This window comes from Oncorhynchus masou, chromosome 5 (genome assembly GCF_036934945.1).
Source record: "Oncorhynchus masou masou isolate Uvic2021 chromosome 5, UVic_Omas_1.1, whole genome shotgun sequence".
NCBI lineage: Eukaryota > Metazoa > Chordata > Actinopteri > Salmoniformes > Salmonidae > Oncorhynchus > Oncorhynchus masou.
The window spans coordinates 92,329,211-92,355,903 of record NC_088216.1 but is presented as its reverse complement, the minus strand read 5'-3'; the positions used below and the strand labels follow the sequence as shown (position 1 = coordinate 92,355,903).

Below are 26,693 nucleotides of genomic sequence, written 5' to 3'. Positions count from 1 at the left end.
CTGCTGTCTATCCTCGGTTCCTGGTTTGGGTAGGTATTAATAGTCACAGTGGGAGCAACATCCCCTAAACACTTCCTGATGAACTCAGTCTTCGTGTCCGTGTATACGTTATTCTCCAAGGCTACCTGTAACATATCACGTGATCAAAACAATCTTGAAGCATAGATTCCGATTGGTCAGACCACCGTTGACTTGACCTTAGCATGAGTACTTCCTGTTTGAGTTTCTGCCTATAGGAAGTGAAGAGCAAAATGGAATTGTGATCTGATTTGCCAGAAGGGAGGGCAGGGGAGGGCCTTGTTGGCATCCCGGAAGGGGGAGTAGCAGTGGTCAAGTGTTTTTCCAGCATGAGTACTACAGTCAATGTGTTAATAGAACTTCAGTAGCGTTTTCCTCAAGTTGGCTTTGTTAAAATCCCCAGATACAAATAATACCGCCTCCACACCCACCCTAATCAATATCTTTATTCAAATGTAGGAACTGGGTTCTACAGTTGGAACCCCTGCTGTCTCTGGCTCCACAACCACCCTGCCCGGCCATCTACAGTTGAAGTCGGAAGTTTACATACACTTAGGTTGGAGTCATTTAACTAGTTTTTCAACCACTCCACATATTTCTTGTTAACAAACTATAGTTTTGGAAAGTCGGTTAGGACATCTACTTAATGTATGACACAAGTCATTTTCCCAACAATTGTTACAGACAGATTATTTCACTTATAACTCATTGTATCACAATTCCAGTGGGTCAGAAGTTTACATACACTAAATTGACTGACCCACTGGGAATGTGATGAAAGAAATAAAAGCTGAAATAAATCAAATAAATCTACTATTATTCTGACATTTCACATTCCTAAAATAAAGTGGTAATCCTAATTAACAGGGAATTTTCCCCTAAAACAGGGATTTTTTACTAGGATTAAATGTCAGGAATTGTGAAAAACTGAGTTTAAATGTATTTGGCTAAGGTGTATGTAAACTTCCAACTTCAACTCTATGGGTTCCAGTTTGAACAAATCCAGTGTAGTTCCTTGACTGCTATCGTGTTATCGGCTTGAGTAGGAATATACACGGCTGTGAATATAACCGAAGATAATTCTCTTGGCAGGTAATACGGTCTGCATTTGATTGTTAGGTATTCTAGGTCATGTGAACAAAAGGACTTGAGTTCCTGTATGTTATCACGCCATGAGTAGTTAATCATGAAACATACACCACCGCCTTTCTTCTTTCTGGAGAGTTCTTTATTCCTGTCTGTGTGATGTACTGAGAACCCAGCTGGCTGTATGGACGGGGACAGTATATCCAGAGAGAGCCATGACTCCGTGAAACAGAGTATGTTACAATCCCTGATGTCTCTCTGGAAGGAGATCCTCGCCCTGAGCTCGTCTACGTTATTGGCCAGAAATTGAACATTAGTTAGTACACTTGGAAGGGGTGGATAGTGTGCACGCCTCCTGAGGCGGACTAGAAGTCCACTCCGAATACCTCTCCTCTGCCGGCAGCGTCTTGGAACAGCCTCTGGGATAAGTTCAATTGCACTGGGGGGTAAGAACTAATTATCCAATTCGGAATGTCGTATTCCTGCTCGTAATGCTGGTGAGTTTTCGTCGTACTCAAATCCAAAAGTTATTTCAGGCTCCATGTAATAACACAAAAAATGTTGGCTAATAGTGTAAGAAATAACAAACAAATAAACAAAATACTGCAAAATTGCTTAAGAGCTAGAAGCAGAGCTGCCATGTCTGTCAGCGCCATCTACCACTACTGAGCCGAGCAGTGCAGAGCTGGACTGGCCTGGTTTCACATCCAACACAGTGTCTGGAACTGTGCTGGAAAAGACGATGTGAAAGGAAAATATCCGAGCCAGCACAGTACGGTTCAGTTCAGGTCAGCAGAATAGTGTTATGAGGTTCACAGTGTTATCTGGTTCATAGTGTTCATAACAGGTTCATAGTGTTAATATCAGGTTCATAGTGTTATATCAGGCTCATAGTGTTACTATCAGGTCCATAGTGTTAATATCAGGTTCATAGTGTTAACAGCTTCATAGTGTTGCAATTAGGTTCATAGTGTTAACAGGTTCTTAGTGTTGCAATTAGGTTCATAGTGTTAACAGGTTCTTAGTGTTCATATCAGGTTCATAGTGTTAATATTACGTTCATAGTGTTATTATCAGGGTAATAGTGTTAATATCAGGTCCATAGTGTTAACAGGTTCATAGTGTTACTATCAAGTCCATTGTGTAACAGGTTCATAGTGTTAACCATGGCAATGTGGGAATATGGTTGAATTCAAACAGTGTAGTTATTCCCTCCGTAAGGCAATCAGACAGGCAAAATCCATAGCCGCGTCCTCAGAGCATGTGCAGACCAGCTGGCTGGTGTGTTTAGAGAAATATTCAATCTCTCAATATCCCAGTCTGCTGTCCTCACTTGCTTCAAGATGTCCACCATTGTTCCTGTACCCAAGGAAGCTAAGGTAACTGAACTAAATGACTATTGCACCGTAGCACTCACTTCTGTCATCATGAAGTGCTTTGAGAGACAAGTCAAGGATCATATCACCTCTACCTTACCTGACACCCTAGACTCACTTCAATTTACATTCCGCCCAAATAGATCCAAAGACGATGCAATCGCCATCACACTACACACCGTCCTATCCCATCTGGACAAGAGGAATACCTATGTAAGAAACCCACAACAACACAGAAACTGGGGAACGTAACAGCTGTTCATTGACTACACGTCAGCCTTCAACACCATAGTACCCTCCAAGCTCATCATTAAGTTCGGAGCCCTGGGTCTGAACCCCTGGCGGGCAGCCCCTCCAGGTGGTGAAGGTAGAAAACAAGACATCCACTTCACTGATCCTAAACACAGGGGCCCCACAAGGGTGCGTGCTCAGCCCCCTCCTGTACTCCCTGTTCACCCATGACTGTGTGGCCATGCACGCCTCCAACTCAATCATAAAGTTTGCAGATGACAAAACAGTAGTGGGCCTGATCACCAACAACGACGAGACAGCCTACAGGGAGGAGGTTAGGGCCCTTCTAGTGGAGTGGTGCCAAGAAAATAACATCCCTTTCAACGTCAAGAAGACGAAGGAGCTGATCGTGGACTTTAGGAAACAGCAGACTGAGCACGCCCCTATTCACATCGACGGGACAACAGTGGAGAAGGTGGAAAGCTTCAAGTTCCTCTGTGTACACATCACTGACAAACTGAAATGGTCCACCCACACAGACAGTGTGGTGAAAAAGGCACAATAACACCTCTTAAACCTCAGGAGGCTGAAGAAATTTGGATTGGCCCCTAAAATCCAAACTTTTGCACAATTTAGAGTATCCTGTCGGCCTGTTCATCCCAATAAATCAAATGAAATGGATTTATATAGCCCTTCTTACATCAGCTGATATCTCAAAGTGCTGTACAGAAACCGACGGGAGAGCATCCAGAAGGCGAGGCCAGTACAGGTGCATCAAAGCTGGAACCGAGAGACTGAAAAACAGCTTCTATGTCAAGGCTATCAGACTGTTAAATAGCCATCACAAGCCGGCTTCCACCCGGTTACTCAACCCTGAACCATAGAGGCTGCTGCAAAATATATACATAGACATGGAATCACTGGTCACTTTAATAATGGAACACTGGTAACTTTAATAATGTTTACATACTGCTTTACTCAATTCATATGTATAGCATATACTGTATTCTACTGTATTCTAGTCAATGCCACTCCGACATTGCTCGTCTTAATATGTATATATTTCTTAAATCCATTATTTTACTTTTAGCTGTGTGTATTGTTTGAATTGTTAGGTATTACTGCATTTTGCTACACCTGCAATAACATCTGCTAAATATGTGTATGTGACCATTAACATTTTATTTTATTTGATTTAGTGTGAAAAGGGTCTGAGTGAACAGAATGTTAGACATTATAATACTGGTCTTTACTTTGAGTATAGGTCATACCTTGGGAGAGGAGCTTACATACCTTGACATCAGAGGGGATGAGCTTTGGCTTCTTGGATGGCTGGATTGCTTCTTTGATGTTTGACAGGACTGGCAGGGAGAGAAGAGAGAGTCAATCAACAACTATCCAATCACAAGAGAGTGTCAAATCAACAACTTGCCAATCAGACGACAGGACTACTCTTTCACAATCTCAATAAACCTAAGGTGAACTTTAATAGATTTATTTACTGCAGTATTGTGACAAAGAAATATATACAGTGCCTTTGGAAAGTATTCAGACCCCTTGACTTTTTCCACATTTTGTTGTTACAGCCTTATTCTGAAATGGATTAAACTGTTTTCTAATTTAAATGAGAACTGAAATATCTAATTTACATAAGTATTCAGATCCTTTACTCTGTACTTTGTTGAAGCACCTTTGGCAGTGATTACAGCCTTGAGTCTTCTTGGGTATGACCATACAAGCTTGGCACACCTGTATTTGGGGAGTTTCTCCCATTCTTCTCTGCAGATCCTCTCAAGCTCTGTGAGGTTGGATGGGGAGCGTCACTGCACAGCTATTTTCAGGTCTCTCCAGAGATGTTCGATTGGGTTCAAGTCCGGGCTCTGGCTGGGCCACTCAAGGACCAAGGACATTCAGAGACTTGTCCCGAAGCCACCCCTGTGTTGTCTTGGCTGTACGAAGGATGATCAATGGAAACAGGATGCACCTGAGCTCAATTTTGAGTCTCATAGCAAAAGCTCTGAATACTTATGTAAATAAGGTATTTCTGTTTTCGCTTCGTCATTATGGGGTATTGTGTGTAGATTGCTGAGGAATTGTTTTTAAAATAAGGCTGTAAAGTAACAAAATGTGGAAAAAGTATGTAATACAAAGCTAGAAACTGTGATATAGCTTTTCTTGGCTGAACTATGTAGTGGTGTGATATAATCTTTTGCCAATATATAAATTAGCATAACTTGACTTTCAAATAGAAAGTAGATATTCTCTAGGTCGAGATTGACCAGGGACAGGTGGTAAACCACAGGGGGTAGTGTGTCACCAAGTCCTGAGGTAATGTTCCAGGGCACTCAGGTAAACAATTGCCAACATTCGCAGTATTTGGAGCCACTGAGCTGCCAATTGTGGGGCATTTTACCTGACGGTAATATTTACTTTCAAACAGAAAACTCACAGGATAAGTCTCTCTTTTTCCTCCTGATGGGGAACTCATCAATCTTCAGCTCTCCTTCGTCTGACACGTACTCATACTCGTCTCTCACCGGCTTGGCCTTGTCCTCTTTTAGGTTTTGTAACGAGCTGAACACACTGGAGTTAGTCTGGGGCTTCAGCTTAGAACTGAGAGAGAGAGAAACATACACAGATTAACCCTTTACACTGGTGGGAACTTGAACATTTCCTTCCAGAATAAATATGAAAAGCATAACCATGGAAGCAAGATAATGGGAAAATGATTAGACCAAAGTTGAGGACACAACTATTCAATGGCCCAAGACTGAATGCAAAACACTACACTGTGGATTTTATGTGCATTTTACATTTACTGTACTTTTCTCCACATTCGTTTATAACGAAATATGAAAATACACTGGATACACTTAGTAACATCATAAGAATATTCCTGGAAAATGTGGAGAAGGTGCAACATAAGACAAGAAAATGACAAGGGTTTGAGTGAGCAGACAGACGCACTAGTGTCTATAATTGGAAACATACTTTACGACACAGAGCAGTCTCCTACTAGAATGTGCTTTATGACTCAGAGAACAGTCTCCTACTAGAAGATGCTTTATGACTCAAAGAAGAGTCTTCATCAAGAAGGTGCTTTATGACTCAGAGAACAGTCTCCTACAAGAAGATGCTTTATGACTCAGAGAACAGTCTCCTACTAGAATGTGCTTTATGACTCAGAGAACTGTCGCCTACTAGAAGATGCTTTATGACTCAGAGAACAGTCTTCATCAAGAAGGTGCTTTATGACTCAGAGAACAGTCTCCTACGAGAATGTGCTTTATTACTCAGAGAACAGTCTCCTACTAGAAGGTGCTTTATGACTCAGAGAACAGTCTCCTACTAGAATGTGCTTTATGACTCAGAGAACAGTCTCCTACTAGAATGTGCTTTATGACTCAGAGAACAGTCTCCTACTAGAAGATGCTTTATGACTCAGAGAACAGTCTCCTACTAGAAGATGCTTTATGACTCAGAGAACAGTCTCCTACTAGAAGGTGCTTTATGACTCAGAGAACAGTCTCCTACAGTCTCCTAGAATGTGCTTTATGACTCAGAGAACAGTCTCCTACTAGAATGTGCTTTATGACACTGAGAACAGTCTCCTACTAGAAGATGCTTTATGACTCACGAAGAGTCTCCATCTAGAATGTGCTTTATGACTCAGAGAACAGTCTCCTACTAGAATGTGCTTTATGACACTGAGAACAGTCTCCTACTAGAATGTGCTTTATGACTCAGAGAACAGTCTCCTACTAGAATGTGCTTTATGAATCAGAGAAGAGTCTCCATCTAGAAGGTGCTTTGTGACTCAGAGCAGTCTCCATCTAGAAGGTGCTTAATGACTCAGAGAACAGTCTCCTACTAGAAGATGCTTTATGACTCAGAGAACCGTCTACTACTAGAATGTGCTTTATGACTCAGAGAACAGTCTCCTACTAGAAGGTGCTTTATGACTCAGAGAACAGTCTCCTACTAGAATGTGCTTTATGACTCAGAACAGTCCTACTAGAAGTTGCTTTATGAATCAGAGAAGAGTCTCCAACTAGAAGATGCTTTATGACTCAGAAAATAGACTCCAACTAGAAGGTCCTTTATGACTCAGAAAATGGTCTTCAATAAGAAGGTGCTTTATGACTTAAAGAAGTCTCCCACTAGAAGATGTTTTATGACTCACGAAGAGTCTCCATCTAGAAGGTGCTTTATGACTCAGAGAACAGTCTCCTACTAGAATGTGCTTTATGACTCAGAGAACAGTCTCCTACTAGAAGATGCTTTATGACTCAAAGAACGGTCTCCTACTAGAATGTGCTTTATGACTCAGAGAACAGTCTCCTACTAGAAGCTGCTTTATGACTCAGAGAACGGTCTCCTACTAGAATGTGCTTTATGACTCAGAGAACAGTCTCCTACTAGAATGTGTTTTATGACTCAGAACAGTCTCCTACTAGAAGGTGCTTTATGACTCAGAGAACAGTCTCCTACTAGAAGATGCTTTATGACTCAGAGAACAGTCTCCTACTAGAAGATGCTTTATGACTCAGAGAACAGTCTCCTACTAGAATGTGCTTTATGACTCAGAGAACAGTCTCCTACTAGAAGGTGCTTTTGACTCAGAGAACAGTCTCCCACTAGAATGTGCTTTATGACACTGAGAACAGTCTCCTACTAGAAATTGCTTTATGAATCAGAGAAGAGTCCATCTAGAAGGTGCTTTGTGACTCAGAGAACAGTCTCCTACTAGAAGATGCTTTATGACTCAGAGAACAGTCTCCTACTAGAAGATGCTTTATGACTCAGAGAACAGTCTCCTACTAGAATGTGCTTTATGACTCAGAGAACAGTCTCCTACTAGAAGGTGCTTTATGACTCAGAGAACAGTCTCCTACTAGAATGTGCTTTATGACTCAGAGAACAGTCTCCTACTAGAAGATGCTTTATGACTCAAAGAAGAGTCTTCATCAAGAAGGTGCTTTATGACTCAGAGAACAGTCTCCTACTAGAAGATGCTTTATGACTCAAAGAAGAGTCTTCATCAAGAAGGTGCTTTATGACTCAGAGAAGAGTCTTCATCAAGAAGGTGCTTTATGACTCAGAGAACAGTCTCCTACGAGAATGTGCTTTATTACTCAGAGAACAGTCTCCTACTAGAAGGTGCTTTATGACTCAGAGAACAGTCTCCTACTAGAAGGTGCTTTTTGACTCAGAGAACAGTCTCCTACTAGAATGTGCTTTATGACTCAGAGAACAGTCTCCTACTAGAATGTGCTTTATGACACTGAGAACAGTCTCCTACTAGAAGTTGCTTTATGAATCAGAGAAGAGTCCATCTAGAAGGTGCTTTGTGACTCAGAGCAGTCTCCATCTAGAAGGTGCTTTATGACTCAGAGAACAGTCTCCTACGAGAATGTGCTTTATTACTCAGAGAACAGTCTCCTACTAGAAGGTGCTTTATGACTCAGAGAACAGTCTCCTACTAGAATGTGCTTTATGACTCAGAGAACAGTCTCCTACTAGAAGGTGCTTTATGACTCAGAGAACAGACTAGAAGATGCTTTATGACTCAGAGAACGGTCTCCTACTAGAATGTGCTTTATGACTCAGAGAACAGTCTCCTACTAGAATGTGTTTTATGACTCAGAACAGTCTCCTACTAGAAGGTGCTTTATGACTCAGAGAACAGTCTCCTAATAGAAGATGCTTTATGACTCAGAGAACAGTCTCCTACTAGAAGATGCTTTATGACTCAGAGAACAGTCTCCTACTAGAATGTGCTTTATGACTCAGAGAACAGTCTCCTACTAGAAGGTGCTTTTGACTCAGAGAACAGTCTCCTACTAGAATGTGCTTTATGACTCAGAGAACAGTCTCCTACTAGAATGTGCTTTATGACACTGAGAACAGTCTCCTACTAGAAGATGCTTTATGACTCACGAAGAGTCTCCATCTAGAATGTGCTTTATGACTCAGAGAACAGTCTCCTACTAGAAGATGCTTTATGACTCAAAGAAGAGTCTTCATCAAGAAGGTGCTTTATGACTCAGAGAACAGTCTCCTACTAGAATGTGCTTTATGACTCAGAGAACAGTCGCCTACTAGAAGATGCTTTCTGACTCAAAGAACAGTCTCCTACTAGAAGGTGCTTTATGACTCAGAGAAAGTCTCCTACTAGAATGTGCTTTATGACTCAGAACAGTCCTACTAGAAGTTGCTTTATGAATCAGAGAAGAGTCTCCAACTAGAAGATGCTTTATGACTCAGAGCAGTCTCCAGATAGAAGATGCTTTATGACTCACAAAATAGACTCCAACTAGAAGGTGCTTTATGACTTAAGGAAGTCTCCCACTAGAATATGTTTTATGACTCACGAAGAGTCTCCATCTAGAAGGTGCTTTATGACTCAGAGAACAGTCTCCTACTAGAATGTGCTTTATGACTCAGAGAACAGTCTCCTACTAGAAGATGCTTTATGACTCAAAGAACGGTCTCCTACTAGAATGTGCTTTATGACTCAGAGAACAGTCTCCTACTAGAATGTGCTTTATGACTCAGAGAACAGTCTCCTACTAGAATGTGTTTTATGACTCAGAACAGTCTCCTACTAGAAGGTGCTTTATGACTCAGAGAACAGTCTCCTACTAGAAGATGCTTTATGCCTCAGAGAACAGTCTCCTACTAGAAGATGCTTTATGACTCAGAGAACAGTCTCCTACTAGAATGTGCTTTATGACTCAGAGAACAGTCTCATACTAGAAGGTGCTTTATGACTCAGAGAACAGCCTCCTACTAGAAGGTGCTTTATGACTCAGAGAAGAGTCTTCATCAAGAAGGTGCTTTATGACTCAGAGAACAGTCTCCTACGAGAATGTGCTTTATTACTCAGAGAACAGTCTCATACTAGAAGGTGCTTTATGACTCAGAGAACAGTCTCCTACTAGAATGTGCTTTATGACTCAGAGAACAGTCTCCTACTAGAAGGTGCTTTTTGACTCAGAGAACAGTCTCCTACTAGAATGTGCTTTATGACTCAGAGAACAGTCTCCTACTAGAATGTGCTTTATGACACTGAGAACAGTCTCCTACTAGAAGTTGCTTTATGAATCAGAGAAGAGTCCATCTAGAAGGTGCTTTGTGACTCAGAGCAGTCTCCATCTAGAAGGTGCTTTATGACTCAGAGAACAGTCTCCTACGAGAATGTGCTTTATTACTCAGAGAACAGTCTCCTACTAGAAGGTGCTTTATGACTCAGAGAACAGTCTCCTACTAGAATGTGCTTTATGACTCAGAGAACAGTCTCCTACTAGAAGGTGCTTTATGACTCAGAGAACAGTCTCCTACTAGAAGATGCTTTATGACTCAGAGAACGGTCTCCTACTAGAATGTGCTTTATGACTCAGAGAACAGTCTCCTACTAGAATGTGTTTTATGACTCAGAACAGTCTCCTACTAGAAGGTGCTTTATGACTCAGAGAACAGTCTCCTACTAGAAGATGCTTTATGACTCAGAGAACAGTCTCCTACTAGAAGATGCTTTATGACTCAGAGAACAGTCTCCTACTAGAATGTGCTTTATGACTCGGAGAACAGTCTCCTACTAGAAGGTGCTTTTTGACTCAGAGAACAGTCTCCTACTAGAATGTGCTTTATGACTCAGAGAACAGTCTCCTACTAGAATGTGCTTTATGACACTGAGAACAGTCTCCTACTAGAAGATGCTTTATGACTCACGAAGAGTCTCCATCTAGAATGTGCTTTATGACTCAGAGAACAGTCTCCTACTAGAAGATGCTTTATGACTCAAAGAAGAGTCTTCATCAAGAAGGTGCTTTATGACTCAGAGAACAGTCTCCTACTAGAATGTGCTTTATGACTCAGAGAACAGTCGCCTACTAGAAGATGCTTTATGACTCAAAGAAGAGTCTTCATCAAGAAGGTGCTTTATGACTCAGAGAAGAGTCTTCATCAAGAAGGTGCTTTATGACTCAGAGAACAGTCTCCTACGAGAATGTGCTTTATTACTCAGAGAACAGTCTCCTACTAGAAGGTGCTTTATGACTCAGAGAACAGTCTCCTACTAGAAGGTGCTTTTTGACTCAGAGAACAGTCTTCTACTAGAATGTGCTTTATGACACTGAGAACAGTCTCCTACTAGAAGTCGCTTTATGAATCAGAGAAGAGTCCATCTAGAAGGTGCTTTGTGACTCAGAGAACAGTCTCCTACTAGAAGGTGCTTTTTGACTCAGAGAACAGTCTCCTACTAGAATGTGCTTTATGACTCAGAGAACAGTCTCCTACTAGAAGATGCTTTATGACTCAAAGAAGAGTCTTCATCAAGAAGGTGCTTTATGACTCAGAGAACAGTCTCCTACTAGAAGATGCTTTATGACTCAAAGAAGAGTCTTCATCAAGAAGGTGCTTTATGACTCAGAGAAGAGTCTTCATCAAGAAGGTGCTTTATGACTCAGAGAACAGTCTCCTACGAGAATGTGCTTTATTACTCAGAGAACAGTCTCATACTAGAAGGTGCTTTATGACTCAGAGAACAGTCTCCTACTAGAATGTGCTTTATGACTCAGAGAACAGTCTCCTACTAGAAGGTGCTTTTTGACTCAGAGAACAGTCTCCTACTAGAATGTGCTTTATGACTCAGAGAACAGTCTCCTACTAGAATGTGCTTTATGACACTGAGAACAGTCTCCTACTAGAAGTTGCTTTATGAATCAGAGAAGAGTCCATCTAGAAGGTGCTTTGTGACTCAGAGCAGTCTCCATCTAGAAGGTGCTTTATGACTCAGAGAACAGTCTCCTACGAGAATGTGCTTTATTACTCAGAGAACAGTCTCCTACTAGAAGGTGCTTTATGACTCAGAGAACAGTCTCCTACTAGAATGTGCTTTATGACTCAGAGAACAGTCTCCTACTAGAAGGTGCTTTATGACTCAGAGAACAGTCTCCTACTAGAAGATGCTTTATGACTCAGAGAACGGTCTCCTACTAGAATGTGCTTTATGACTCAGAGAACAGTCTCCTACTAGAATGTGTTTTATGACTCAGAACAGTCTCCTACTAGAAGGTGCTTTATGACTCAGAGAACAGTCTCCTACTAGAAGATGCTTTATGACTCAGAGAACAGTCTCCTACTAGAAGATGCTTTATGACTCAGAGAACAGTCTCCTACTAGAATGTGCTTTATGACTCAGAGAACAGTCTCCTACTAGAATGTGCTTTTTGACTCAGAGAACAGTCTCCTACTAGAATGTGCTTTATGACTCAGAGAACAGTCTCCTACTAGAATGTGCTTTATGACACTGAGAACAGTCTCCTACTAGAAGATGCTTTATGACTCACGAAGAGTCTCCATCTAGAATGTGCTTTATGACTCAGAGAACAGTCTCCTACTAGAAGATGCTTTATGACTCAAAGAAGAGTCTTCATCAAGAAGGTGCTTTATGACTCAGAGAACAGTCTCCTACTAGAATGTGCTTTATGACTCAGAGAACAGTCGCCTACTAGAAGATGCTTTATGACTCAAAGAAGAGTCTTCATCAAGAAGGTGCTTTATGACTCAGAGAAGAGTCTTCATCAAGAAGGTGCTTTATGACTCAGAGAACAGTCTCCTACGAGAATGTGCTTTATTACTCAGAGAACAGTCTCCTACTAGAAGGTGCTTTATGACTCAGAGAACAGTCTCCTACTAGAAGGTGCTTTTTGACTCAGAGAACAGTCTTCTACTAGAATGTGCTTTATGACACTGAGAACAGTCTCCTACTAGAAGTCGCTTTATGAATCAGAGAAGAGTCCATCTAGAAGGTGCTTTGTGACTCAGAGCAGTCTCCATCTAGAAGGTGCTTAATGACTCAGAACAGTCTCCTACTAGAAGGTGCTTTATGACTCAGAGAACCGTCTCCTACTAGAATGTGCTTTATGACTCAGAGAACAGTCTCCTACTAGAATGTGCTTTATGACTCAGAACAGTCCTACTAGAAGTTGCTTTATGAATCAGAGAAGAGTCTCCAACTAGAAGATGCTTTATGACTTAGAGCAGACTCCAGATAGAAGATGCTTTATGACTCACAAAATAGACTCCAACTAGAAGGTGCTTTATGCCTTAAGGAAGTCTCCCACTAGAATATGTTTTATGACTCACGAAGAGTCTCCATCTAGAAGGTGCTTTATGACTCAGAGAACAGTCTCCTACTAGAATGTGCTTTATGACTCAGAGAACAGTCTCCTACTAGAAGATGCTTTATGACTCAAAGAACGGTCTCCTACTAGAATGTGCTTTATGACTCAGAGAACAGTCTCCTACTAGAAGCTGCTTTATGACTCAGAGAACGGTCTCCTACTAGAATGTGCTTTATGACTCAGAGAACAGTCTCCTACTAGAATGTGTTTTATGACTCAGAACAGTCTTCTACTAGAAGGTGCTTTATGACTCAGAGAACAGTCTCCTACTAGAAGATGCTTTATGACTCAGAGAACAGTCTCCTACTAGAAGATGCTTTATGACTCAGAGAACAGTCTCCTACTAGAATGTGGTTTATGACTCAGAGAACAGTCTCCTACTAGAAGGTGCTTTTTGACTCAGAGAACAGTCTCCCACTAGAATGTGCTTTATGACACTGAGAACAGTCTCCTACTAGAAGGTGCTTAATGACTCAGAGAACAGTCTCCTACTAGAAGATCCTTTATGACTCAGAGAACCGTCTCCTACTAGAATGTGCTTTGTGACTCAGAGCATTCTCCATCTAGAAGGTGCTTTATGACTCAGAGCAGTCTCCAGATAGAAGATGCTTTATGACTCACAAAATAGACTCCAACTAGAAGGTGCTTTATGACTTAAGGAAGTATCCCACTAGAATATGTTTTATGACTCACGAAGAGTCTTCATCTAGAAGGTGCTTTATGACTCAGAGAACAGTCTCCTACTAGAATGTGCTTTATGACTCAGAGAACAGTCTCCTACTAGAAGATGCTTTATGACTCAAAGAACGGTCTCCTACTAGAATGTGCTTTATGACTCAGAGAACAGTCTCCTACTAGAAGGTGCTTTATGACTCAGAGAACAGTCTCCTACTAGAAGATGCTTTATGACTCAGAGAACAGTCTCCTACTAGAAGATGCTTTATGACTCAGAGAACAGTCTCCTACTAGAATGTGCTTTATGACACTGAGAACAGTCTCCTACTAGAAGTTGCTTTATGAATCAGAGAAGAGTCCATCTAGAAGGTGCTTTGTGAATCAGAGAACAGTCTCCTACTAGAAGATGCTTTATGACTCAGAGAACAGTCTCCTACTAGAAGGTGCTTTATGACTCAGAGAACAGTCTCCTACTAGAATGTGCTTTATGACTCAGAGAACAGTCTCCTACTAGAATGTGCTTTATGACTCAGAGAACAGTCTCCTACTAGAATGTGCTTTATGACTCAGAGAACAGTCTCCTACTAGAAGATGCTTTATGACTCAAAGAAGAGTCTTCATCAAGAAGGTGCTTTATGACTCAGAGAACAGTCTCCTACAAGAAGATGCTTTATGACTCAGAGAACAGTCTCCTACTAGAATGTGCTTTATGACTCAGAGAACTGTCGCCTACTAGAAGATGCTTTATGACTCAGAGAACAGTCTTCATCAAGAAGGTGCTTTATGACTCAGAGAAGAGTCTTCATCAAGAAGGTGCTTTATGACTCAGACAACAGTCTCCTACGAGAATGTGCTTTATTACTCAGAGAACAGTCTCCTACTAGAAGATGCTTTATGACTCAGAGAACAGTCTCCTACTAGAAGGTGCTTTATGACTCAGAGAACAGTCTCCTACTAGAAGATGCTTTATGACTCAGAGAACAGTCTCCTACTAGAAGATGCTTTATGACTCAGAGAACAGTCTCCTACTAGAAGGTGCTTTATGACTCAGAGAACAGTCTCCTACTAGAATGTGCTTTATGACTCAGAGAACAGTCTCCTACTAGAATGTGCTTTATGACTCAGAGAACAGTCTCCTACTAGAAGATGCTTTATGAATCAGAGAAGAGTCCATCTAGAAGGTGCTTTGTGACTCAGAGCAGTCTCAATCTAGAAGGTGCTTAGTGACTCAGAGCAGTCTCAATCTAGAAGGTGCTTTGTGACTCAGAACAGTCTCCATCTAGAAGGTGCTTAATGACTCAGAGAACAGTCTCCTACTAGAAGATCCTTTATGACTCAGAGAACCGTCTCCTACTAGAATGTGCTTTATGACTCAGAGAACAGTCTCCTACTAGAAGGTGCTTTATGACTCAGAGAAAGTCTCCTACTAGAATGTGCTTTATGACTCAGAACAGTCTCCAGATAGAAGATGCTTTATGACTCACAAAATAGACTCCAACTAGAAGGTGCTTTATGACTTAAGGAAGTCTCCCACTAGAATATGTTTTATGACTCACGAAGAGTCTCCATCTAGAAGGTGCTTTATGACTCAGAGAACAGTCTCCTACTAGAAGATGCTTTATGACTCAAAGAACAGTCTCCTACTAGAATGTGCTTTATGACACAGAGAACAGTCTCCTACTAGAAGATGCTTTATGACTCAAAGAAGAGTCTTCATCAAGAAGGTGCTTTATGACTCAGAGAAGAGTCTTCATCAAGAAGGTGCTTTAGGACTCAGAGAACAGTCTCCTACGAGAATGTGCTTTATTACTCAGAGAACAGTCTCCTACTAGAAGGTGCTTTATGACTCAGAGAACAGTCTCCTACTAGAATGTGCTTTATGACTCAGAGAACAGTCTCCTACTAGAAGGTGCTTTATGACTCAGAGAACAGTCTCCTACTAGAAGATGCTTTATGACTCAGAGAACGGTCTCCTACTAGAATGTGCTTTATGACTCAGAGAACAGTCTCCTAATAGAATGTGTTTTATGACTCAGAACAGTCTCCTACTAGAAGGTGCTTTATGACTCAGAGAACAGTCTCCTACTAGAATGTGCTTTATGACTCAGAGAACAGTCTCCTACTAGAATGTGCTTTATGACTCAGAGAACAGTCTCCTACTAGAAGGTGCTTTTTGACTCAGAGAACAGTCTCCTACTAGAATGTGCTTTATGACTCAGAGAACAGTCTCCTACTAGAATGTGCTTTATGACACTGAGAACAGTCTCCTACTAGAAGATGCTTTATGACTCACGAAGAGTCTCCATCTAGAATGTGCTTTATGACTCAGAGAACAGTCTCCTACTAGAATGTGCTTTATGACTCAGAGAACAGTCTCCTACTAGAAGATGCTTTATGACTCAAAGAAGAGTCTTCATCAAGAAGGTGCTTTATGACTCAGAGAACAGTCTCCTACAAGAAGATGCTTTATGACTCAGAGAACAGTCTCCTACTAGAATGTGCTTTATGACTCAGAGAACAGTCGCCTACTAGAAGATGCTTTATGACTCAAAGAAGAGTCTTCATCAAGAAGGTGCTTTATGACTCAGAGAAGAGTCTTCATCAAGAAGGTGCTTTATGACTCAGAGAACAGTCTCCTACGAGAATGTGCTTTATTACTCAGAGAACAGTCTCCTACTAGAAGGTGCTTTATGACTCAGAGAACAGTCTCCTACTAGAATGTGCTTTATGACACTGAGAACAGTCTCCTACTAGAAGTTGCTTTATGAATCAGAGAAGAGTCCATCTAGAAGGTGCTTTGTGACTCAGAGCAGTCTCCATCTAGAAGGTGCTTAGTGACTCAGAGCAGTCTCCATCTAGAAGGTGCTTTGTGACTCAGAGCAGTCTCCATCTAGAAGGTGCTTAATGACTCAGAGAACAGTCTCCTACTAGAAGATCCTTTATGACTCAGAGAACCGTCTCCTACTAGAATGTGCTTTATGACTCAGAGAACAGTCTCCTACTAGAAGGTGCTTTATGACTCAGAGAAAGTCTCCTACTAGAATGTGCTTTATGACTCAGAACAGTCCTACTAGAAGTTGCTTTATGAATCAGAGAAGAGTCTCCAACTAGAAGGTGCTTTATGACTTAAGGAAGTCTCCCACTAGAATATGTTTTATGACTCACGAAGTGTCTCCATCTAGAAGGTGCTTTATGACTCAGAGAACAGTCTCCTACTAGAATGTGCTTTATGACTCAGAGAACAGTCTCCTACTAGAAGATGCTTTATGACTCAAAGAAGAGTCTTCATCAAGAAGGTGCTTTATGACTCAGAGAACAGTCTCCTACTAGAAGATGCTTTATGACTCAAAGAACAGTCTCCTACTAGAATGTGCTTTATGACTCAGAGAACAGTCGCCTACTAGAAGATGCTTTATGACTCAAAGAAGAGTCTTCATCAAGAAGGTGCTATATGACTCAGAGAAGAGTCTTCATCAAGAAGGTGCTTTATTACTCAGAGAACAGTCTCCTACTAGAAGGTGCTTTATGACTCAGAGAACAGTCTCCTACTAGAATGTGCTTTATGACTCAGAGAACAGTCTCCTACTAGAAGGTGCTTTATGACTCAGAGAACAGTCTCCTACTAGAAGATGCTTTATGACTCAGAGAACGGTCTCCTACTAGAATGTGCTTTATGACTCAGAGAACAGTCTCCTACTAGAATGTGTTTCATGACTCAGAACAGTCTCCTACTAGAAGGTGCTTTATGACTCAGAGAACAGTCTCCTACTAGAAGATGTTTTATGACTCAGAGAACAGTCTCCTACTAGAAGATGCTTTATGACTCAAAGAAGAGTCTTCATCAAGAAGGTGCTTTATGACTCAGAGAACAGTCTCCTACTAGAAGCTGCTTTATGACTCAGAGAACAGTCTCCTACTAGAATGTGCTTTATGACTCAGAGAACAGTCTCCTACTAGAATGTGCTTTATGACACTGAGAACAGTCTCCTACTAGAAGATGCTTTATGACTCACGAAGAGTCTCCATCTAGAATGTGCTTTATGACTCAGAGAACAGTCTCCTACTAGAATGTGCTTTATGACTCAGAAAACAGTCTCCTACTAGAAGATGCTTTATGACTCAAAGAAGAGTCTTCATCAAGAAGGTGCTTTATGACTCAGAGAACAGTCTCCTACTAGAAGCTGCTTTATGACTCAGAGAACGGTCTCCTACTAGAATGTGCTTTATGACTCAGAGAACAGTCTCCTACTAGAATGTGTTTTATGACTCAGAACAGTCTCCTACTAGAAGGTGCTTTATGACTCAGAGAACAGTCTCCTACTAGAAGATGCTTTATGACTCAGAGAACAGTCTCCTACTAGAAGATGCTTTATGACTCAGAGAACAGTCTCCTACGAGAATGTGCTTTATTACTCAGAGAACAGTCTCCTACTAGAAGGTGCTTTATGACTCAGAGAACAGTCTCCTACTAGAAGGTGCTTTATGACTCAGAGAACAGTCTCCTACTAGAAGATGCTTTATGACTCAGAGAACGGTCTCCTACTAGAATGTGCTTTATGACTCAGAGAACAGTCTCCTAATAGAATGTGTTTTATGACTCAGAACAGTCTCATACTAGAAGGTGCTTTATGACTCAGAGAACAGCCTCCTACTAGAAGGTGCTTTATGACTCAGAGAACAGTCTCCTACTAGAATGTGCTTTATGACTCAGAGAACAGTCTCCTACTAGAAGGTGCTTTATGACTCAGAGAACAGTCTCCTACTAGAATGTGCTTTATGACTCAGAGAACAGTCTCCTACTAGAATGTGCTTTATGACACTGAGAACAGTCTCCTACTAGAAGATGCTTTATGACTCACGAAGAGTCTCCATCTAGAATGTGCTTTATGACTCAGAGAACAGTCTCCTACTAGAATGTGCTTTATGACTCAGAGAACAGTCTCCTACTAGAAGATGCTTTATGACTCAAAGAAGAGTCTTCATCAAGAAGGTGCTTTATGACTCAGAGAACAGTCTCCTACAAGAAGATGCTTTATGACTCAGAGAACAGTCTCCTACTAGAATGTGCTTTATGACTCAGAGAACAGTCGCCTACTAGAAGATGCTTTATGACTCAAAGAAGAGTCTTCATCAAGAAGGTGCTTTATGACTCAGAGAAGAGTCTTCATCAAGAAGGTGCTTTATGACTCAGAGAACAGTCTCCTACGAGAATGTGCTTTATTACTCAGAGAACAGTCTCCTACTAGAAGGTGCTTTATGACTCAGAGAACAGTCTCCTACTAGAATGTGCTTTATGACACTGAGAACAGTCTCCTACTAGAAGTTGCTTTATGAATCAGAGAAGAGTCCATCTAGAAGGTGCTTTGTGACTCAGAGCAGTCTCCATCTAGAAGGTGCTTTGTGACTCAGAGCAGTCTCCATCTAGAAGGTGCTTTGTGACTCAGAGCAGTCTCCATCTAGAAGGTGCTTAATGACTCAGAGAACAGTCTCCTACTAGAAGATCCTTTATGACTCAGAGAACCGTCTCCTACTAGAATGTGCTTTATGACTCAGAGAACAGTCTCCTACTAGAAGGTGCTTTATGACTCAGAGAAAGTCTCCTACTAGAATGTGCTTTATGACTCAGAACAGTCCTACTAGAAGTTGCTTTATGAATCAGAGAAGAGTCTCCAACTAGAAGGTGCTTTATGACTTAAGGAAGTCTCCCACTAGAATATGTTTTATGACTCACGAAGTGTCTCCATCTAGAAGGTGCTTTATGACTCAGAGAACAGTCTCCTACTAGAATGTGCTTTATGACTCAGAGAACAGTCTCCTACTAGAAGATGCTTTATGACTCAAAGAAGAGTCTTCATCAAGAAGGTGCTTTATGACTCAGAGAACAGTCTCCTACTAGAAGATGCTTTATGACTCAAAGAACAGTCTCCTACTAGAATGTGCTTTATGACTCAGAGAACAGTCGCCTACTAGAAGATGCTTTATGACTCAAAGAAGAGTCTTCATCAAGAAGGTGCTTTATGACTCAGAGAAGAGTCTTCATCAAGAAGGTGCTTTATTACTCAGAGAACAGTCTCCTACTAGAAGGTGCTTTATGACTCAGAGAACAGTCTCCTACTAGAATGTGCTTTATGACTCAGAGAACAGTCTCCTACTAGAATGTGCTTTATGACTCAGAGAACAGTCTCCTACTAGAAGATGCTTTTTGACTCAGAGAACAGTCTCCTACTAGAATGTGCTTTATGACTCAGAGAACAGTCTCCTACTAGAATGTGTTTCATGACTCAGAACAGTCTCCTACTAGAAGGTGCTTTATGACTCAGAGAACAGTCTCCTACTAGAAGATGTTTTATGACTCAGAGAACAGTCTCCTACTAGAAGATGCTTTATGACTCAAAGAAGAGTCTTCATCAAGAAGGTGCTTTATGACTCAGAGAACAGTCTCCTACTAGAAGCTGCTTTATGACTCAGAGAACAGTCTCCTACTAGAATGTGCTTTATGACTCAGAGAACAGTCTCCTACTAGAATGTGCTTTATGACACTGAGAACAGTCTCCTACTAGAAGATGCTTTATGACTCACGAAGAGTCTCCATCTAGAATGTGCTTTATGACTCAGAGAACAGTCTCCTACTAGAATGTGCTTTATGACTCAGAAAACAGTCTCCTACTAGAAGATGCTTTATGACTCAAAGAAGAGTCTTCATCAAGAAGGTGCTTTATGACTCAGAGAACAGTCTCCTACTAGAAGCTGCTTTATGACTCAGAGAACGGTCTCCTACTAGAATGTGCTTTATGACTCAGAGAACAGTCTCCTACTAGAATGTGTTTTATGACTCAGAACAGTCTCCTACTAGAAGGTGCTTTATGACTCAGAGAACAGTCTCCTACTAGAAGATGCTTTATGACTCAGAGAACAGTCTCCTACTAGAAGATGCTTTATGACTCAGAGAACAGTCTCCTACTAGAATGTGCTTTATGACTCAGAGAACAGTCTCCTACTAGAAGATGCTTTATGACTCAGAGAACAGTCTCCTACTAGAATGTGCTTTATGACTCAGAGAACAGTCTCCTACTAGAAGGTGCTTTATGACTCAGAGAACAGCCTCCTACTAGAAGGTGCTTTATGACTCAGAGAACAGTCTCCTACTAGAATGTGCTTTATGACACTGAGAACAGTCTCCTACTAGAAGATGCTTTATGACTCACAAAGAGTCTCCATCTAGAATGTGCTTTATGACTCAGAGAACAGTCTCCTACTAGAAGATGCTTTATGACTCAAAGAACAGTCTCCTACTAGAATGTGCTTTATGACTCAGAGAACAGTCACCTACTAGAAGATGCTTTATGACTCAAAGAAGAGTCTTCATCAAGAAGGTGCTTTATGACTCAGAGAAGAGTCTTCATCAAGAAGGTGCTTTATGACTCAGAGAACAGTCTCCTACGAGAATGTGCTTTATTACTCAGAGAACAGTCTCCTACTAGAAGGTGCTTTATGACTCAGAGAACAGTCTCCTACTAGAATGTGCTTTATGACTCAGAGAACAGTCTCCTACTAGAAGGTGCTTTATGACTCAGAGAACAGTCTCCTACTAGAAGCTGCTTTATGACTCAGAGAACGGTCTCCTACTAGAATGTGCTTTATGACTCAGAGAACAGTCTCCTACTAGAATGTGTTTTATGACTCAGAACAGTCTCCTACTAGAAGGTGCTTTATGACTCAGAGAACAGTCTCCTACTAGAAGATGCTTTATGACTCAGAGAACAGTCTCCTACTAGAAGATGCTTTATGACTCAGAGAACAGTCTCCTACTAGAATGTGCTTTATGACTCAGAGAACAGTCTCCTACTAGAAGGTGCTTTTTGACTCAGAGAACAGTCTCCCACTAGAATGTGCTTTATGACACTGAGAACAGTCTCCTACTAGAAGTTGCTTTATGAATCAGAGAAGAGTCCATCTAGAAGGTGCTTTGTGACTCAGAGAACAGTCTCCTACTAGAAGATGCTTTATGACTCAGAGAACAGTCTCCTACTAGAATGTGCTTTATGACTCAGAGAACAGTCTCCTACTAGAATGTGCTTTATGACTCAGAGAACAGTCTCCTACTAGAAGGTGCTTTTTGACTCAGAGAACAGTCTCCTACTAGAATGTGCTTTATGACTCAGAGAACAGTCTCCTACTAGAATGTGCTTTATGAATCAGAGAAGAGTCTCCATCTAGAAGGTGCTTTGTGACTCAGAGAACAGTCTCCTGTCACTTCTAGGTTAGACTACTGCAATGCTCTACTTTCCGGCTACCCGGATAAAGCACTAAATAAACTTCAGTTAGTGCTAAATACGGCTGCTAGAATCCTGACTAGAACCAAAAAATTTGATCATATTACTCCAGTGCTAGCCTCCCTACACTGGCTTCCTGTCAAAGCAAGGGCTGATTTCAAGGTTTTACTGCTAACCTACAAAGCATTGCATGGGCTTGCTCCTACCTATCTCTCTGATTTGGTCCTGCCGTACATACCTACACGTACGCTACGGTCACAAGACGCAGGCCTCCTAATTGTCCCTAGAATTTCTAAGCAAACAGCTGGAGGCAGGGCTTTCTCCTATAGAGCTCCATTTTTATGGAACGGTCTGCCTACCCATGTCAGAGACGCAAACTCGGTCTCAACCTTTAAGTCTTTACTGAAGACTCATCTCTTCAGTGGGTCATATGATTGAGTGTAGTCTGGCCCAGGAGTGGGAAGGTGAACGGAAAGGCTCTGGAGCAACGAACCACCCTTGCTGTCTCTGCCTGGCCGGTTCCCCTCTTTCCACTGGGATTCTCTGCCTCTAACCCTATTACGGGGCTGAGTCACTGGCTTGCTGGGGCTCTCTCATGCCGTCCCTGGAGGGGGTGCGTCACCTGAGTGGGTTGATTCACTGATGTGGTCATCCTGTCTGGGTTGGCGCCCCCTTGGGTTGTGCCGTGGCGGAGATCTTTGCGGGCTATACTCAGCTTTGTCTCAGGATGGTAAGTTGGTGGTTGAAGATATCCCTCCAGTGGTGTGGGGGCTGTGCTTTGGCAAAGTGGGTGGGGTTATATCCTTCCTGTTTGGCCCTGTCCGGGGGTGTCCTCGGGTGGGGCCACAGTGTCTCCTGACCCCTCCTGTCTCAGCCTCCAGTATTTATGCTGCAGTAGTTTATGTGTCGGGGGGCTGGGGTCAGTTTGTTATATCTGGAGTACTTCTCCTGTCCAATTCGGTGTCCTGTGTGAATCTAAGTGTGCGTTCTCTAATTCTCTCCTTCTCTCTCTCGGAGGACCTGAGCCCTAGGACCATGCCCCAGGACTACCTGACATGATGACTCCTTGCTGTCCCCAGTCCACCTGGCCGTGCTGCTGCTCCAGTTTCAACTGACCTGAGCCCTAGGACCATGCCCCAGGACTACTTGACATGATGACTCCTTGCTGTCCCCAGTCCACCTGGCCGTGCTGCTGCTCCAGTTTCAACTGTTCTGCCTTATTATTATTCGACCATGCTGATCATTTATGAACATTTGAACATCTTGGCCATGTTCTGTTATAATATCTACCCGGCACAGCCAGAAGAGGACTGGCCACCCCACATAGCCTGGTTCCTCTCTAGGTTTCTTCCTAGGTTTTGGCTTTTCTAGGGAGTTTTTCCTAGCCACCGTGCTTCTACACCTGCATTGCTTGCTGTTTGGGGTTTTAGGCTGGGTTTCTGTACAGCACTTTGAGATATCAGCTGATGTACGAAGGGCTATATAAATAAATTTGATTTGATTTGATTTGATTACTAGAAGATGCTTTATGACTCAAAGAACAGTCTCCTACTAGAATGTGCTTTATGACTCAGAGAACAGTCGCCTACTAGAAGATGCTTTATGACTCAAAGAAGAGTCTTCATCAAGAAGGTGCTTTATGACTCAGACAACAGTCTCCTACGAGAATGTGCTTTATTACTCAGAGAACAGTCTCCTACTAGAAGGTGCTTTATGACTCAGAGAACAGTCTCCTACTAGAAGATGCTTTATGACTCAGAGAACAGTATCCTACTAGAAGATGCTTTATGACTCAGAGAACAGTCTCCTACTAGAATGTGCTTTATGACTCAGAGAACAGTCTCCTACTAGAATGTGCTTTATGACACTGAGAACAGTCTCCTACTAGAAGTTGCTTTATGAATCAGAGAAGAGTCCATCTAGAAGGTGCTTTGTGACTCCGAGCAGTCTCCATCTAGAAGGTGCTTAGTGACTCAGAGCAGTCTCCATCTAGAAGGTGCTTTGTGACTCAGAGCAGTCTCCATCTAGAAGGTGCTTAATGACTCAGAGAACAGTCTCCTACTAGAAGATCCTTTATGACTCAGAGAACCGTCTCCTACTAGAAGGTGCTTTATGACTCAGAGAAAGTCTCCTACTAGAATGTGCTGTATGACTCAGAACAGTCCTACTAGAAGTTGCTTTAAGAATCAGAGAAGAGTCTCCAACTAGAAGATGCTTTATGACTCAGAGCAGTCTCCAGATAGAAGATGCTTTATGACTCACAAAATAGACTCCAACTAGAAGGTGCTTTATGACTTAAGGAAGTCTCCCACTAGAATATGTTTTATGACTCACGAAGAGTCTCCATCTAGAAGGTGCTTTATGACTCAGAGCAGTCTCCATCTAGAAGGTGCTTTGTGACTCAGAGCAGTCTCCATCTAGAAGGTGCTTTATGACTCAGAGCAGTCTCCATCTAGAAGGTGCTTTATGACTCAGAGCAGTCTCCATCTAGAAGGTGCTTTATGACTCAGAGAACAGCCTCCTACTAGAAGGTGCTTTATGACTCAGAGAACAGTCTCCTACTAGAATGTGCTTTATGACTCAGAGAACAGTCTCCTACTAGAATGTGCTTTATGACTCAGAGAACTGTCGCCTACTAGAAGATGCTTTATGACTCAGAGAACAGTCTCCTACTAGAATGTGCTTTATGACTCAGAGAACTGTCGCCTACTAGAAGATGCTTTATGACTCAAAGAAGAGTCTTCATCAAGAAGGTGCTTTATGACTCAGAGAAGAGTCTTCATCAAGAAGGTGCTTTATGACTCAGAGAACAGTCTCCTACTAGAAGATGCTTTATGACTCAGAGAACAGTCTCCTACTAGAATGTGCTTTATGACTCAGAGAACAGTCTCCTACTAGAAGGTGCTTTATGACTCAGAGAACAGTCTCCTACTAGAAGATGCTTTATGACTCAGAGAACGGTCTCCTACTAGAATGTGCTTTATGACTCAGAGAACAGTCTCCTACTAGAATGTGTTTTATGACTCAGAACAGTCTCCTACTAGAAGGTGCTTTATGACTCAGAGAACAGTCTCCTACTAGAAGATGCTTTATGACTCAGAGAACCGTCTCCTACTAGAAGGTGCTTTATGACTCAGAGAACAGTCTCCTACTAGAATGTGCTTTATGACTCAGAGAACAGTCGCCTACTAGAAGATGCTTTATGACTCAAAGAAGAGTCTTCATCAAGAAGGTGCTTTATGAATCAGAGAAGAGTCTCCAACAAGAAGATGCTTTATGACTCAGCGCAGTCTCCAGATAGAAGATGCTTTATGACTCACAAAATAGACTCCAACTAGAAGGTGCTTTATGACTTAAAGAAGTCTCCCACTAGAAGATGTTTTATGACTCACGAAGAGTCTCCATCTAGAAGGTGCTTTATGACTCAGAGCAGTCTCCATCTAGAAGGTGCTTTATGACTCAGAGCAGTCTCCATCTAGAAGGTGCTTTATGACTCAGAGCAGTCTCCATCTAGAAGGTGCTTTGTGACTCAGAGCAGTCTCCATCTAGAAGGTGCTTTATGACTCAGAGCAGTCTCCATCTAGAAGGTGCTTTGTGACTCAGAGCAGTCTCCATCTAGAAGGTGCTTAATGACTCAGAGAACAGTCTCCTACTAGAAGATCCTTTATGACTCAGAGAACAGTCTCCTACTAGAATGTGCTTATGATTCAGAGAACAGTCTCCATCTAGAAGATGCTTTATGACTTAAAGAAGTCTCCCACTAGAAGATGTTTTATGACTCACGAAGAGTCTCCATCTAGAAGGTGCTTAATGACTCAGAGCAGTCTCCATCTAGAAGGTGCTTTGTGACTCAGAGCAGTCTCCATCTAGAAGGTGCTTTGTGACTCAGAGCAGTCTCCATCTAGAAGGTGCTTAATGACTCAGAGCAGTCTCCATCTAGAAGATCCTTTATGACTTAAAGAAGTCTCCCACTAGAAGATGTTTTATGACTCACGAAGAGTCTCCATCTAGAAGGTGCTTAATGACTCAGAGCAGTCTCCATCTAGAAGGTGCTTAATGACTCAGAGCAGTCTCCATCTAGAAGGTGCTTTATGACTCAGAGCAGTCTCCATCTAGAAGGTGCTTTATGACTCAGAGCAGTCTCCATCTAGAAGGTGCTTTGTGACTCACAGCAGTCTCCATCTAGAATGTGCTTTATGACTCAGAGAACAGTCTCCTACTAGAATGTGCTTTATGACTCAGAGAACAGTCTCCATCTAGAAGATGCTTTATGACTTAAAGAAGTCTACACACTAGACGATGTTTTATGACTCACAAAGAGTCTCCATCTAGAAGGTGCTTTGTGACTCAGAGCAGTCTCCATCTAGAAGGTGCTTTGTGACTCAGAGCAGTCTCCATCTAGAAGGTGCTTAATGACTCAGAGCAGTCTCCATCTAGAAGGTGCTTTATGACTCAGAGCAGTCTCCATCTAGAAGGTGCTTTGTGACTCAGAGCAGTCTCCATCTAGAAGGTGCTTTATGACTCAGAGCAGTCTCCATCTAGAAGGTGCTTTGTGACTCACAGCAGTCTCCATCTAGAATGTGCTTTATGACTCAGAGAACAGTCTCCTACTAGAATGTGCTTTATGACTCAGAGAACAGTCTCCTACTAGAAGATGCTTTATGACAGAGAACAGTCTCCTACTTGAAGATGCTTTATGACTCAGAGAACCGTCTACTACTAGAATGTGCTTTATGACTCAGAGAACAGTCTCCTACTAGAATGTGCTTTATGACTCAGAACAGTCCTACTAGAAGTTGCTTTATGAATCAGAGAAGAGTCTCCAACTAGAAGATGCTTTATGA

General features: G+C 41.9%; 1 protein-coding gene across 1 annotated transcript in view; it reads right to left on the bottom strand.

Moving 5' to 3' along the window:
- The window catches only part of LOC135540448 (lysine-specific demethylase phf2-like), a 226,971-nt gene that overhangs the window by 42,038 nt on the left and 158,240 nt on the right, over positions 1-26,693 (bottom strand). The window contains exons 16-17 of the mRNA XM_064967078.1: positions 5,161-5,324; positions 4,005-4,072 (exon numbers count right to left, since the gene is read on the bottom strand). Coding sequence (XP_064823150.1) covers positions 4,005-4,072; positions 5,161-5,324 — 232 coding nt within the window. The remainder of the gene's footprint in view (positions 1-4,004; positions 4,073-5,160; positions 5,325-26,693) is intronic.